The sequence below is a fragment of the Hyla sarda genome, chromosome 7, assembly GCF_029499605.1.
Source record: "Hyla sarda isolate aHylSar1 chromosome 7, aHylSar1.hap1, whole genome shotgun sequence".
In the NCBI taxonomy this organism is placed as follows: Eukaryota; Metazoa; Chordata; class Amphibia; order Anura; family Hylidae; genus Hyla; species Hyla sarda.
In genome coordinates, this window is record NC_079195.1 from 132,156,081 (window position 1) to 132,171,413 (window position 15,333).

A 15,333-nucleotide genomic window follows, 5' to 3' on the forward strand; every position below is an offset into this window, starting at 1 on the left:
TGGAAATTTCCAGCCATTTATTCACAAGATTTTCTTTAAGTTCAATAGTAATTAGGTTGGGTTGTGAAATCACAACCTTTTTTTGGTCCAGCCACACCCTCTATGTAACCAGTCTTTTCACAATGCAATGTCGGGTTAGTCAGATTTTCCTGATGCACACTGTCTGAGACACAGCATCAAAATAATGTGGAAAAACCCAACAAAAACTAGTAGGTTTTGAGGGCCAGTATGTTTTTAAATATTTGGTCTGTATACTCCTGCTCCTACATTGTTGTCCATTGTAGTTTTGCTTTATACTCTCTTATATATTGTTGCCTGAACATTGTGTGGCCAATTGATGTTGACTTCATAAGTCACATGATACCAATAAAATTGCCAAATCTAATATGTGTGACCAGCCTCTTTTCAGAGAGAAGCTAGTCTGGCCATCAGTGCATCATTGCTGGTCGTGCTTCTCTAACCCCTGACTGAACGGCTGACCATGTAAAGTTTGGAGTGGCATAGTCTGCCATAGTGAAAGCTACAGACGCAACTCTTCATTCTGGCTCATAGACAGTATTCCAGGGTGGCCTAGACCATGTGAATACAGGCAAAAAAATTCCAAAGTCCAAAATAGTGCATTTTTCGTCACTTTTTATATCATTTAAAAATGAATAAAAAGCGATCAATAAGTCCTATCAATGCAATGGTACCGTTAAAAACTTCAAATCACGGCGCAAAAAATGAGCCCTCATACCGCCCCATACACGGAAAAATAAAAAAGTTATAGGGGTCAGAAGATGACAATTTTAAACGTATTGATTTTCCTGCATGTAGTTATGATTTTTTCCAGAAGTCCGACAAAATCAAACCTATATAAGTAGGGTATCATTTTAATCGTATGGACCTACAGAATAAACATCAGGTGTCATTTTTACCGAAAAATGTACTACGTAGAAACGGAAGCCCCCAAAAGTTACAAAACAGCGTTTTTTTTTTCAATTTTGTCGCACAATGATTTTTTTTCCCGTTTCACCGTAGATTTTTGGGCAAAATGACTGATGTCATTACAAAGTAGAATTGGTGGCGCAAAAAATAAGCCATCATATGGATTTTTAGGTGCAAAATTGAAAGAGTTATGATTTTTTAAAGCAAGGAGCAAAAAAAACAAAAATGCAAAAACGGAAAAACCCCCGGTCCTTAAGGGGTTAAGGCCAAAATGGACCTGGTCCTTCAGGGGTTAAACGGGTTAAGCAATTGAGCCCCCATTAGTGAAGCCTAGTGGCAGTGTGAACTTAGCCTTAGGAATAAATGTAGCACCAGGATAATCCTTTAGGGTACATTCCCACACGGCGTATTTGCTGCGTATTTGCTGCTGCGTATTTTATTTTTTCTGCTGAAGTCAATGGGTAGGAAAATACGCAGCACCAAATACGCAGCAAATACGCAGCAAAATGCGCCATGTGGGAACGTACCCTTAAAGGAAAACTGTCAGCCTGTTCACCCACACTAAACCTTATACACTGGGATATAGTGTGGGTGAACAGGAGTCCAACGAGGGGTCACTTAATTAAATATGTCTAATAGGTTCTGAGATATGTCCCCCAGAAGATCCGCTGCTGAATTCAGTGAATCGGGCAGTGGGGCGGGGCTTCACAGGGGGCGAGGCTTTGTGACTCCACTTCACTAGGATGTGGAGTCACAGACTGAATATGTAAATTGAGGCAATGAAGCCTCGCCCCATACGATGCCCCGCCCCCACTACGTGATTCACTGAATTCAGCAGTGGATCTTCTGGGGGGCATGACCCCTCGTTGCACTCATGTTCCCCACATTATAAGCCAGTGTATAAGTTTTAGTGTGGGTGAACGGGCTGACAGTTTTCCTTTAATAGCATTGGAGGTTGCTCAAGTATTTCCCCTGTATTGAGCTTGCATATTTTTTACTGGCCTGTTTTGTGATCCCTGCTCAAGGCCCATTAAAAGGAAGAGCAATAAAGAAACATTGATAAATGAAATGGCTTGTTTTCCTTTTCCTTTTTTCAGATTACATACTATTTTTACTGTAACATCTGGAGCATGTGTCACCTCTGCCTTGTGCTAACAGCCCTTGTATATTTTAATGGCATGCCTGAATTTTGTGGTCTGCATTTTTCTTTATTTTACCCCCCCCCCCCAAGCAGTGTGTATTTTCATTTCCCCATGTCGGAATGGTAAGTAGATATGTAACTACACAAATCAGTTGTGAAAACAGGTTGTACTTCTTGAATTGATTTGCCCACCTCAAGGTCTGTGAGGATTTCAGATTTATTAGCTCTTGCTTAGGGGGTCCCTTGAGGACACTTAAATATCAAACACAAATTGAGATAAACATATATTATACAGCAAGATCATTAAAAGTCCCAGTCCAGGTTGAAGTGTTGAAAAACAAATTAGCAATTCACCACTGGGAAATTTAAAAAGAATTGCCACTTAGGTGAAACGTGCATTTAAAACAAGGCCAGCAATAAGGCAATAAAATCTACACATTAGCATGATATTGAAGGCTTAAATAATAATTTAATTCCAAGAACACATTTTCTCACTTTTTTTCAAGGGTTCTAATGAATTTTCTGGCTTATGAAGTAGTATTCTGAGGAATTGAAAATGTCTTCATTTGCAAAGCTCTCATATCATTACAAATATTTTGTTGGATAATGGCTTCCCTGGTTTCCAGTGGACACAGTCAGTTTATGGATTTTTTAATTAACTTCTAAATCTGCTTCTCCTGTCTAGTTCCATAGCACCAAACAGATTTCAGCGGTATCTGGCAGCTGCTATTCACTATCCAAACTACTGATACTGTTAGATAGCTATTAGGACAAGGAGACATATAGTACCTTTTTCTCTGTACACGGTGTGCTTCTAGCGGACTTTGTTGGCTGCATGTCTACCAAGCAGAGAGAGGCATGGGAGGGAGGGGGGAGCGAGGAGACGTCCCTCAACACTTGGGCTTGGGGACACCTCTTCGAACACCTGACAACAGAAAATAAAAACACTTATGTTATGGAAAAAAGACATATATGAAGGGTACCACGTGCTTCCATGATTTAACAGCTTTCCCTAAATGCATCAGCAGTTTGGAACATGAATTTCAGCTGACATATTCAGTGAATTTAGGAATAAACTTGAAAGGGCGCTAAAGCAAACACCTTAGGATTTCATTTCTTTAATGTTTGGCCATTACTACCTGCAGAACGACCTCTCAAGTATCTGCATGATCAACGGGTCTCCTTAGGTTACGAGCCTTTCATGTAAAAAGAAAAAATATAGTTCGATCATAGCACTACTTAACAAAAATCATAAATGTAAACATTACTGAAACCCAATGGTTTTTAGTAGTTTAGATTTCAAATAAAATAAAATTTGGTGTAAATAACTGTTAAAATGTTATTTATTGGTAACAGTTACATTTATTCATTTTTGTTTCTAGTTTAACAAAGATATCTTGTTTGTATCTTTGTTAAACTAGAAAAATTATCTTGTTAGATAATTTGAAATGTATTTTCAATAATTTATAGCAATTACAACCCTCTGTTCAAGTTAAAGGCTATATATATACTTTCACAACCATGTTTTACTATTTCACTGCATCCAAGATTATAACATAAAGCAGCTTTGCAGATAGTGAGAACAGGTTCCCTTTAAAAATACCCCACTGTTTTGGGTTCACAGTTCCCATGATGTCTGTGTGCCTTTTAGGTAACAAACTACAGACAAAACATGTAGTCTCAACATCTTCTCCATTTGTACATATGCAGCATTATGCATTTAAAGCAATGATACTTCAGTGTACCCACTGATGAGTATTTAAAGGGAGTCTGTCCATCGGCATGCACATGAGCTGCAAGTGGAACAATGATTTACATAAAGGGCTCAGCTTACAGTGCCGAGCCCTGTGTGAGGGACATACACGGTGAGCCCACACTGTGATTTACTGACACCTCTGTCCACCATGCGTGTACTATTATTCACAGTGAAGACATCATCTGTATACAGGGCTCTGTACCGTTAGAAATCCTGTGACACTTTAACATCTCAGCCCCGCCTCTTTGATTCTAGCCCACAAAAAACACGATTCTAGGCACAAAAACATGACTTTAAAAACTATGAGAAAAAAGGGCTGCACCTACATTCACTGTTTTTATTTGCACACTTGTGCCGTCAGCCACCAATTTTGTAGACTGTACTGCAGCTTCTCCCCATTGCTAGAGGATTGCCCCCAGCCAATCATAAAAATTGACTATTGACAAGGCTATGCCATGGTTTTAGGATAGGAATAACCCTTTAAAGAGATTGTCTAAATAAAAAAATAAATACGTACACACACACACACACACACATATTTATATATAAAATCAGGTAAATATTAGTACTTTATATTAGTACTCCACTGGCCAGTATTCCGGCTGCATTAGGAACATTTAGTTAAAAGCGCTGTGCGTGCGCTGCGGGTGTCGGCCACAACCCTCCTGACGTCAGGCCACGCCCCTCAGTTCAAGTCTATGGGAGGGACCGTGTGGTGGCAGTCATACCACTCCCATAGACTTGCATTGAGGGGTGTGGCCTGATGGCACAAGGGGGTGTGGCCGCCTCCCGCAGCGCACACAGCATTTGGAACTAAATGTTCCGGACGCAGCAGCAACACTGGCCAATGGAGCACCCCTTTAAAAGGTTTATTCCTATCTTATATAGTCATGGCATATAACTATGATATACTGGCCTCAGCAATTGCATAACATTTATAATAATAAATTGATGTTTTTTCAAGATATTCTATAACATTCTAGATATTTAAAAAGTGTTTTTTATCATTTTACTGTTGAGTCGTAATCCAAGTAAAAAAATAATTCTCTGATACAGAAAGAGGTAATGAGTACAGTCCATTTGAGGGAGCTGGCCAGTTTAATGTGCCCTCGATGGGGCCAACTAGCACTTTCAGCCAGGGTATTTAGATAACAAGGCTTGGGCAGTGCACTGATCCTTTGCCCTAGGTGCATTTTTTTGGCCTCCACAGCGTATACACCATGAAAAATTCACAGTTACTGGTGATTACTGAATAGTTACTGAACACTGATAGACAGTTATGGGATTCTTGTAAATTGGGGGCTGTATAATACTGTATACATTAAATGAATGCAATTTTAACTTTACTCCGGTGGAAAACTTTTTTATTTATTTTTTAATCAACTGGTGCCAGAAAGTTAAACAGATTTGTAAATAACTTCTGTTTAAAAATCTTAATCCTTCCAGTATACTACTGAAGAAATTATTTTCTTTTTGGATTTTGTTTGTCTGTCCACAGTGCTCTTTGCTGACACCTCTGTTCATGTCAGAAACTGTCCAGAGCAGGAGAAAATCCCCATAGCAAACATACGCTCCTCTGGACAGTTCCTAAAATGGACAGAGGTGTCAGCAGAGAGCACTGTGGACGGACAGAAAATATTATTCTAATATGAAAAGAATTTCCTCTGTAGTATACAGCAGCGAATACGTACTGGAAGGATTACAATTTTTTATTAGAAGTCATTTACAAATCTGTTTAACTTTTTGGCACCAGTTGATAAAAAAAAAAGATCCACTAGAGTACCCCTTTATGATCCCATCTGTTATCTATAGGCTATAGTGGAATCCTTTTTAATGGATACATCATTAACCCCTTAAGGACCAAGCCCATTTTCACCTTAAGAACCAAAGCATTTTTTGCACATCTGACCACTGTCACTTTAAGCATTAATAACTCTGGGATGCTTTTACTTATTAATTTGATTCTGAGAGCGTTTTTTTTTTTTTTTTTGTGACATCTTCTACTTTAACAGTGGTAAATTTTCGTTGATACTTGCACAAATATGTGCAACTTTTTTGCAACTTTTGCTGTAGAGGATTTTTAGAACATGATGCATGCTAGTCTATTTTAGACAGAAATACATTGGAAAATGCATTGGTGCTGAATTCATCAAAAGCGGCTTTTCAGCGACAAGTCACATCGGCTGAAAGTACGCTCATATGTCAGACCATGTTGGAGCAGGTTTAAATGCAGTCTAAAGTATAGATCACAAAGTCTGTGCACAGAATTTATCAAGAGCCGTTCGCCTTTTGATAAATTAGGTGCACAATAGACCAGCCTAACCCTCTGTAGTTTGGTCTATATTGCTGCGGGACATAGACAACTTTGATAAATATCCCCCAATATGTTTACTTTATGTTTGCATCATAAAGTTGACATGTTTTTACTTTTGTAAGTCATCAGAGGGCTTCAAAGTTCAGCAGCAATTTTCACATTTTTCACAAAATATTCAAAATCAGAATTTTTCAGGGACCAGTTCAGTTTTGAAGTGGATTTTAGGGGCCTTCGTATTAGAAATACCCCATAAATGACCCCATTATAAAAACTGCACCCCTCAAAGTATTCAAAATGGCATTCAGAAAGTTAACCCTTTTCACAGGAATAGCAGCAAAGTGGATGAGAAAATTAAAAATCTCCATTTTTTTAGACTAACATGTTCTTGTAGACCCAGTTTTTAATTTTTTACAAGGGGTAAAAGGAGAAAAAGCCCCCCAGAATTTGTAACCCAATTTCTCTCAAGTATGGAAATACCTCATATGTGTATGTAAAGTGCTCTGTGGGTGCACTAGAGGGCTCAGAAGGGAAGGAGCGGCAATGGGATTTTGGAGAGTTTTTGCTGAAATAGTTTTTGGGGGCATGTCGCATTTAGGACCCGCTATGGTGCCAGAACAGCAAAAAAACACCCACATGGCATACTATTTTGGAAACTACACCGCTCAAGGAACGTGACAAGGGGTACAGTGAGCCTTGAAGGGGTACTCCGGAGGGAATCATTTTTTTTTTTTTTTTTTTTTTAACTGGTGGCAGAAAGTTAAACAGAGTAGTAAATTACTTCTATTTAAAAATTGGAATCCTTCCAGTACTTATCAGCTGCTGTATTCTCCAGAGGAAGTTTATTTCTTTTCAGTCTGACCACACTTCTCTCTGCTGACACCTCTGTCCATGTCAGGAACTGTCCAGAGCAGTATAGGTTTGCTATGGGGATTTGCTCCTACTCTGGACAGTTCCTGACACAGACAAGTGTCAGCAGAGAACACTGTGGTCAGACAGAAAAGAACTTCCTCTGTAGTATATAGCAGCTGATAAGTACTGGAAGGATAAAGTTTTTTAAATAGAAGTCATTTACAAATCTGTTTAACTTTCTGGCACCAGTTGATTTAAAAAAATTAGTTTTCCACCGGAGTACCCCTTTAACACCCAAACCTCCAGTTGTTGCAAAACTACAACTCCCAGAATGCACCTTTGGCTGACAGTGCATGCTGGGGGTTGTAGTTATGCAACAGCTGGAGGCACACTGGTTGCAAAACACAGTTTGTTCACTCAGTGTTTCCCAACCCCTGTGCCTCCAGCTGTTGCAAAACTACAACTCCCAGCATGCATGGTTTGTCAGTGTATGCTGGGAGTTATAGGTTTGCAACCGCTGGAGGCACACGGGTTGAAAAACACTGAGGAAACAGACAATGTTTACCAACCAGTGTGCCTCCAGTTGTTGCAAAACTACAACTCCTAGCATGTCCAGAAAGCTGAAGGGCATGTTGGGAGTTGTAGTTATGCAACAACTGGAGGAGAACAGTTTGGGGACCAATGTGTACTGGTGTCCAAATTGTAGCACTCCAGATGTTGCAGAACTACAACTCCCAGCATTCCTGCAAAACTACAACTCCCAGCATGCCTGGACAGTCTCGTTGCAACCTCTGGAACGCTACAGTTTGGACACCACTGTATAGTGCTCTACAGACTGTGGCCCTCCAGATGTTGCAAAGCTACAACTCCCAGCATGGCAACTCCTAGAAGGCAGCAGTGAAGATCACCACTTACCACTGATCTTCACTGCTGCCTCCTCCACCGCCTCCTTTCTGCCGCTGGGCCTGCTGCGATCGCCGGTTCCCGCACATTCTGGCCCCCGTCGCCATCTTCCCCCTGCTCTGCCCAGACTTCCAGGGACGGGCAGAGCGGGGATTTCAACTTTAACTTTTTTGGTTTATATTTGGCATATGAAATGTCACACATGTGCCTAAGCACTTTTGTTTGTAGCTTTTTGCTTACAGCCAGAAGTCACAAAAATCTTGCAAAAGTCTATTTCAGTTTTCACTTTGCAATGGTAAAAGATTTATCAAGTCGCATACCCCCCCCCCCCCCCCCCCCAAAGCACTGCAAATCTATGCCAGTCAAGACCTGGCAACTGCAACTTTCTGTTCAGAAAAGTCGCAGAGAGTGGTAGGAATCCTAGAAAGTAGTGTTCTGAAGTGATTTTTATTTTTTTTTTTGCTTACGTACACCAAATGCATTAAACCCCCCCCCCCCCCGTGATAGTGTGATAAATGTGTCACACATAAGCAAAACCAAAGCAAAAATAAATGACTTAAACACACTTTCCAAAGAAAACAATGATAAATCCCCCCTCCTCTTCCCCTTAGGTGTGATCTTATCCCTTGTCAAGCTATACATATAGAGAGAGCCACGTGCAAAGTTGCATTAACTATATCCTGATTCTGGCCCATCTCATCTGAACTCTTTTAAAGGGAACCTGTCATATGATGTTATTCTATATAACTGTTAGAAACATGTTATATAGTGTAAAAAAAAATGTTAACTTAGCAGGTCCTGATGGCATTCGCCAAAGTGCTGAAAATAAATTTTTCAAATATCCTGTGCCATATTTAATTGGCTGTAAGTAGACATCAGGGCGTGCAGCATTTTCATGGAGCTCTGGGCTCTAATCACTCCCACTTAGGCATGATTGACAGCCTGGCCACTGGTGAGGTCACCGCTCTGCTCACTGAAGTCTTGTACAGGCTCTGAAGCCAGTTTATGCGCTAGGAATATCGCAGCTTCTTGCCAACAGTTATACGATATGTCACATAAGTGAATAAACCCCCTTACATTTCAGTAAATATTTTATAACATTTAAAAAATTTTCATGTAACAAAACTGAAGAAATGACACTCTGCTACAACAAGTGTAAGTACAAAGTAAGAGAAAAGGGCCTAAAGTGTCAATATTTTGTGTGGCCACCAATATTTTCTAGCACTGCCTTAAGCCTCTTAGGCATGGGGTTCACCAGAGCTTCATAAGTTGTTACGGGAGTCCTCTTACACTTCTTTATAACGACATCACAGAGCTGGTGGATATTAGTGACCTTGCACTCCCCCACCTTTTGCCCACACAGATGCTCCATAGAGTTTTGGTCTCGATACTTGGACATTGTATACCCTCAGCTTCTTTAGCAAGGCAGTGGTCTTCTTGGAGGTGTGTTTGGGGTTGTTATCATGTTGGAATACTGCCCTGCAGCCTAGTCTAAAGGGAAGGGATCATGTTCTGCTTCAGTATGTCACAGTAAATGTTGGCATTTATAGTCTTCTCATGAACTGTAGCTCCCTCTTTAGAATGGATCTGAGCACGGACAGGCTGACACCACCCCTCCTCTCCAATCTGTGCAGTGGTGCTGGCAGCACTCCATACATCTATTTCCCAAAGACAACGACTGGATATTATACTGATTATGTGCATTCACCTTCTTTGGTTGACCATGGCAAAACCTGTTCTTAGTGGAGCGTGTCCTGTAAAACTACTGTATGGTCTTGCCCATTGTGCTGCAGCTCTGTTTCAGGGTCTTGACAGTCTTCATATATCCTAGGCCATCTTTCTGTAGTGCAATAATTCCTTTTTATTTATTATTAGCTCCTCAGTGTTTTTTTGCCATTAGGTGCCATGTTGAACTTCCATTGATCAATTTTAGAGAGTGTGAGAGTGATAACACCAAATTTAAGACACCTGCTCTTCATGCACACCTAAGACCTTGTAACACTAACTAGTCGCATGACATCGGGAAGGAGGGGGGGGGGGAGAATGGCTACCTTGGCCAATTTGGACGTTCGAGTGTACTCATTTTTGTTGCCAAGGTTTAGACATTAATGCCTGTGTGTTATTTTGAGAGGACATAACACTGTTATACAGGCTAAGCACTCAGCAGTTTACATTGTAGCAGAATATAATTTTCTTGCGTGTTGTCACATGAATAGATATTATAAAATACTTACAAAAATGTGAGGGTTTTTCTCACATATTTGAGATACTGTATATGGTAAGATCTGGTGACAGGTTCCCTTTTAAGGTATTTTATATAAACAGGAATATTTAAAACAAAGTAAACAAATATTAAATTAGTCTAAACTAAATTTTTAGAAAATGATTCTAATGATTCTAAATCATTACTGTAGTATGAGTTTACAGTTAAATGGACCAGTCTATTGTTATTTTGCTCCCTATTATTAGTGGCTTATGAGTGTATTTGTTTAGTGCTCAAGGGCCATATTTTCTTGGAAAACTATTTTAAAACTTGAATTTATGTTTAATTAGAACTCGTTTTGTGCATTTGAACTTGTGTGTGCCTCTATGGGATACTTCATAGCTTTGATTATTGCATAAACAATTAGATATTCTTTGTGACCTAGATTTATTTTCTACCTCTTCAGTTCAGGTGAACGGTTTATGACTTTTCTTCAAAGAATAGTGCTTTAGGTTTAGTGGCGCTTTTGTTACATATGTTCTTCCAGCAGTCCTCTGCTGTGATTTCCCCGAGGACTATACAAAAGATAAAACAGTTCAAGAAATAGATTTGAATACAGGCATTTTTGTACTGTTGCTGTCTGAAATAGTCTCTGCTCTATGTGCTTCTCTGATGCCATTTGTCCTTGTCTCCCTGTCGCTGCTTTCACACTTGCCATTGGAAAGAAGTTGAAGAGTTAGTCCATTACTTCTCTGATAAAGCGTGGTATAGTAAAATTTTAGATTTCTACCCATGTACTGCTTACCCCTGTACGATGACCTCACCATGTCGATATTCGGTATCTCCTGCATGTTGCATGCAACGGTGACATTTTTGATATTTTAATGTTTTTATATTTTTGTTTTCTTTAAACACTTAATTTTAATTGATCGTTATATTTACCAATCATCAAATATGTTCTCTTAAAGCGTCTTTAAAATTTTTACATTTTATTCACTGTCATTTTGATATGTTAGAATATCAACAGTGTGAATATAAAATAGGACCTCACACTGGGGTCCTAAACAGGAAATTTACTTTTACACAAGTCCAAGTTATTGAAATGTCTTGGTAGAACAGGAGTCTTGCAAAGTGCTAGAACCACATGATGCAAAGCAATGGGAGTTCCCAGCTCACAGGTTCAAACTGATGTACCGTATTTATCGGCGTATAACACGCATTTTTTAGGCAAAAAATTGTAGCCTAAAGTCTACCTGCGTGTTATACGCCGATAAGCAGCTGCAGTTCAATGATTTAAAGCGGGCGCTTTAAATCATTGAACTGCAGCGGCTTTTTCAGGTGCAGAGACCGCCAGCGCTGCTGTCTTCTCTGCCCCTGCCTGTCCTGGGGTCCCTGCTGCCGCCGCTTCTCTCCCCCTGCTATCGGCACCACTGCCCCTTCTCTCCCCCTGTCTATCGGTGCCGCTGCCCCTTCTCTCCCCCTGTCTATCGGTGCCGCTGCCCCTTCTCTCCCCCTGTCTATCGGTGCCGCTGCCCCTTCTCTCCCCCTGGCTATCGGTGCCGCTGCCCCATTGCCGGCGCCGATAGCCAGGGGGAGAGAAACTGCGCCGGCAATGGGGCAGCGGCGCCGACAGACAGGGGGAGAGAAGGGACAGAGGCACCCATTGCCGGCGCCGCTGCCTCCCCCATCCCCGGTTGTATAATTACCTGTTGCCGTGGTCGGGTCCTCGCTGCTTCAGGCCTCCGGTGTGCATCCCGTGCGTCGTTGCTATGCGCTGCGCAGCGCATTGACGAGTGACCCCACACCAGAGGCCTGAAGCAGCGCGGACCCGACCTCGGCAACAGGTAATTATACAACCGGGGATGGGGGAGGCAACGGGGCACCGGCAATGGGTGCCGCTGCCCCTTCTCTTCCCCTGGCTATCGGCGCCGGCAATGGGGCAGCGACACAGATAGACGGGGAGAGAAGGGGCAGCGGCGCCGATAGCCAGGGGGAGAGAAGCGGTGGCAGCAGGGCTCTAGACCCCAGGAAAGGCAGGGGGAGAGAAGGGGCAGCGGCGCCGATAGCCAAGGGAAGAGAAGCGGCGGCAGCAGGGCTCTAGACCCCAGGAAAGGCAGGGGGAGAGAAGCGGGCAGTGATGGCCTCTCCCCCTGCCTTTCCTGGGGGCTTCTGCGGGGTAAGAAACAGTGTATCGGGGTATACACACGCGCACACACACGCACCATCATTTTACCAAGGATATTTGGGTAAAAAACTTTTTTTCCCCAAATATCCTTGGTAAAATGAGGGTGCGTGTTATAGGCCAGTGCGTGGTATATCCCGATAAATACGGTAATTGTAAGCTATATGACTTTTCATATTGAGACACCACCAAATACATGCAAACTGTATTGTTTTATATGAAGTTTTGTAGTTCTTTATATGTTAAAATTCATCTAAACAAGGCAGTACTTCCCAAACTGTGAGACACCCCCACCTGAAAAGTCAGTCTTATGCTACATGTGTATTTCTACGTTCTATGTTTCTATGACTTGGCAACATAACTATTTAGTGCTTTATTAAAAAAAACTGTGTGAAAAAAATTGGTTTTGTTACGCTTACGTACTGCAATGTAGTTCATTTTGACAATGCCTAGATATGTGCAGTCCCTCGCAGGGAAAAAAACCCTTTGGACCGGCGTTATTCGGTTTTTGCTCTTTCGTTTTTCCTCCTTACCTTTAAAAATTCATAACTCTTAAAATTTTGCACCTAAAAATCTGTATTATGGCTTATTTTTTGCGCCACTAATTCTACTTTGTAATGATATCAGTCATTTTACCCAAAAATCTACTGTGAAACGGTGAAAAAAATCATTGTGTGACAAAATTGAAAAAATACAGCCATTTTGTTACTTTTGGGGGCTTCCGTTTCTACTTAGTACATTTTTTGGTAAAAATGACACATTATCTTTATTCTCTTGGTCCATACGGTTAAAATGATACCCTAATTGTATAGGTTTGATTTTGTATTGCTTCAGAAAAAAATCATAACTACATGCAGGAAAATGTATACATTTAAAATTGTCATCTTCTGACCCCTATAAATTTTTTTATTTTACCGTGTTCAGGGCGCTATGAGAGTTAATTTTTTTGCACCGTGATCTGAAGTTTTTGTCTGTACCATTTTTGCATTGATCTGACTTTTTGATCGCTTTTTATTAATCTTTTCATGATATAAAAAGTGACCAAAAATACGCTATTTTGGACTTTGGAATTTTTTTGCGTGTACGCCATTGACGGTTTAATTAGTGGTATTTTTTTTTTTTAAATCGGACATTTCCGCACGTGGCGATACCACATATGTTTATTTTTGTTTTTATTTACACAGGTTTTTTTTTTATTATTATTGGAAATGCCGGGTGATTCAAACTTTTATTAGGGGAAGGGATAATTCAAAGGGTTAATGATTTTTTTACACTTTTCTTTTGCAATATTATAGCCCCCATAGGGGGCTATAACATTGCATTTACTGGTCTTCAACTGTGTTCAATGCATCTCCATAGGGATGCATTGATCAGGGTTTTCGGCGATTGATTGCTCAAGCCTGGATCTCAGGCTTGAAGCATTCAATCGGTGATCGGACTGCAGGAAGGAAGGTAAGAGACCTTCCTCCTGTAGTACAGCTTTTCGGGATGCTGCGATTATACCGCGGCGATCCCGAACAGCTCCCTGAGCTAACCGGCAACTTTCACTTTTAAAGGGTTAATAGCGCGCGGCTCCGCGATCAGTGCCGCGCGCTATTAGAGGCGGGTCCCGGCTTCACTACGACGCCAGGCCCGCCGTGATATGATGCGGGGTCACCGTGGGACCCCGCGTTATATCACGGGAGCGGGACCAAGGACGTACTCATACATCCTTGGTCCTTAAGAGGTTAAAGACCCCCTCCTCTCTAAAACTTCAACTTTAATTTATATAATTAAAAAGAGAATTCCCTAAAAGATAAACATGGAATGTTAACCTTTTCAGTTAAAATTCTGTGTTTGTCTTTCTGGGACTTCCCTTTTTAATTATATGAAATAAAGTTGAAGTTTTAGAAGGGGGGTCTTTATCAAAGGTCTTTTTCCCTGCTGGGATTATTTGATGTAGCAAATGCCACATAAAACCTTGTATATTAAAACACACTAATTTATGAAATAATCCCCAAATAACTGCGCCATGGAGGACAAAAAATAAATAAAAAAAAGTCTGAAGGATTGTGTCTGAAGTAGGGATCGACAGATTATTGGTTTGGCCGATATCGGCAGATAATCGCGATTTTGGACATTATCGGTATCGGCAATTACCTTGCCGATATGCTGATAATGCCCCGCCCCCCAGGCTGAGATGACAATCGCCACCGCTGCCCCATTGCCTCCCCCCATCCTCTTCCCACATACCGCTGTCGCCGCCCCATCGCGTCCCCCAAGGTGAGGTGGTTAGACTCAGGGCCCCAGGACAGGCAGGGGGAGAGAAGCGGGCGGCGGCGGTCGTCTCTGGCACCGCAAAAGCAGCTGCAGTTCATTGATTTAAAGCGCCTGCTTTAAATCATTGATCTGCAATGGCTTCTGCCCCGCAGGGGGGCTGAAATAGCCGATAACTTATACCGGAATATCGGTATAAGTTATCGGCTATCTGCCTGAAAGGTGACAGATTATCGTATCGGCCCTAAAAAAATCGATATCGGTCGATCCCTAGTCTGAAGGTATCCTTATTGTGCATAGGGAGAAACCTGCCAGTCATCAGCGGGAAGGCAGGGCCAACAACCCCTAATGAATATCTATGCCTTTTATCCTGCATACTTCAACTTATAAATTCTCCTAAACTGCTATGATAACTGTAATGTAAGGGTAAGTTCAGTGGTGAAATCCGCTCTAAAAATCTGCAGCAAATTACAGATGAATACATTTTTGCTAATTTATTTACTGCAGATGTTGATGTAAATCATTTGTAACGCTAGTTTCATGTAGTGTAGATTTTTTATTATTTTTTGAAGGTCAGGAGAAAAAAAGTGCATCAGAAAACCATGTTTTTCTGACACAGCAGAATGGCTTTGTTTTCTCACATTTCTATTTCATGAAAAAAAATTTTTTTTAAAGTACTGTCTGTATTTGCCTTGTCTGTGGAAATGGCTCCATAGATAGATAGTTTTTATTCTTTGTTCTTATTATGGTGAAAGAAAAAAAACATTTCTCTATTGGCTTAGTTTCTCTTCTACAGCCGACA

The 15,333-nt window shown here is 41.1% G+C and overlaps 1 protein-coding gene across 6 annotated transcripts in view; it reads left to right on the forward strand.

Moving 5' to 3' along the window:
• CCSER2 (coiled-coil serine rich protein 2) overlaps positions 1-15,333 on the forward strand; it is a 209,585-nt gene that overhangs the window by 189,296 nt on the left and 4,956 nt on the right. The window contains exon 11 of one of the 6 annotated variants that reach the window (XM_056530766.1): positions 10,819-10,858. The exons of the other annotated variants lie outside the window; for them this stretch is intronic. Within the exon in view, the coding sequence (XP_056386741.1) occupies positions 10,819-10,858 (40 nt within the window). The remainder of the gene's footprint in view (positions 1-10,818; positions 10,859-15,333) is intronic. 6 annotated transcript variants of the gene reach the window in all.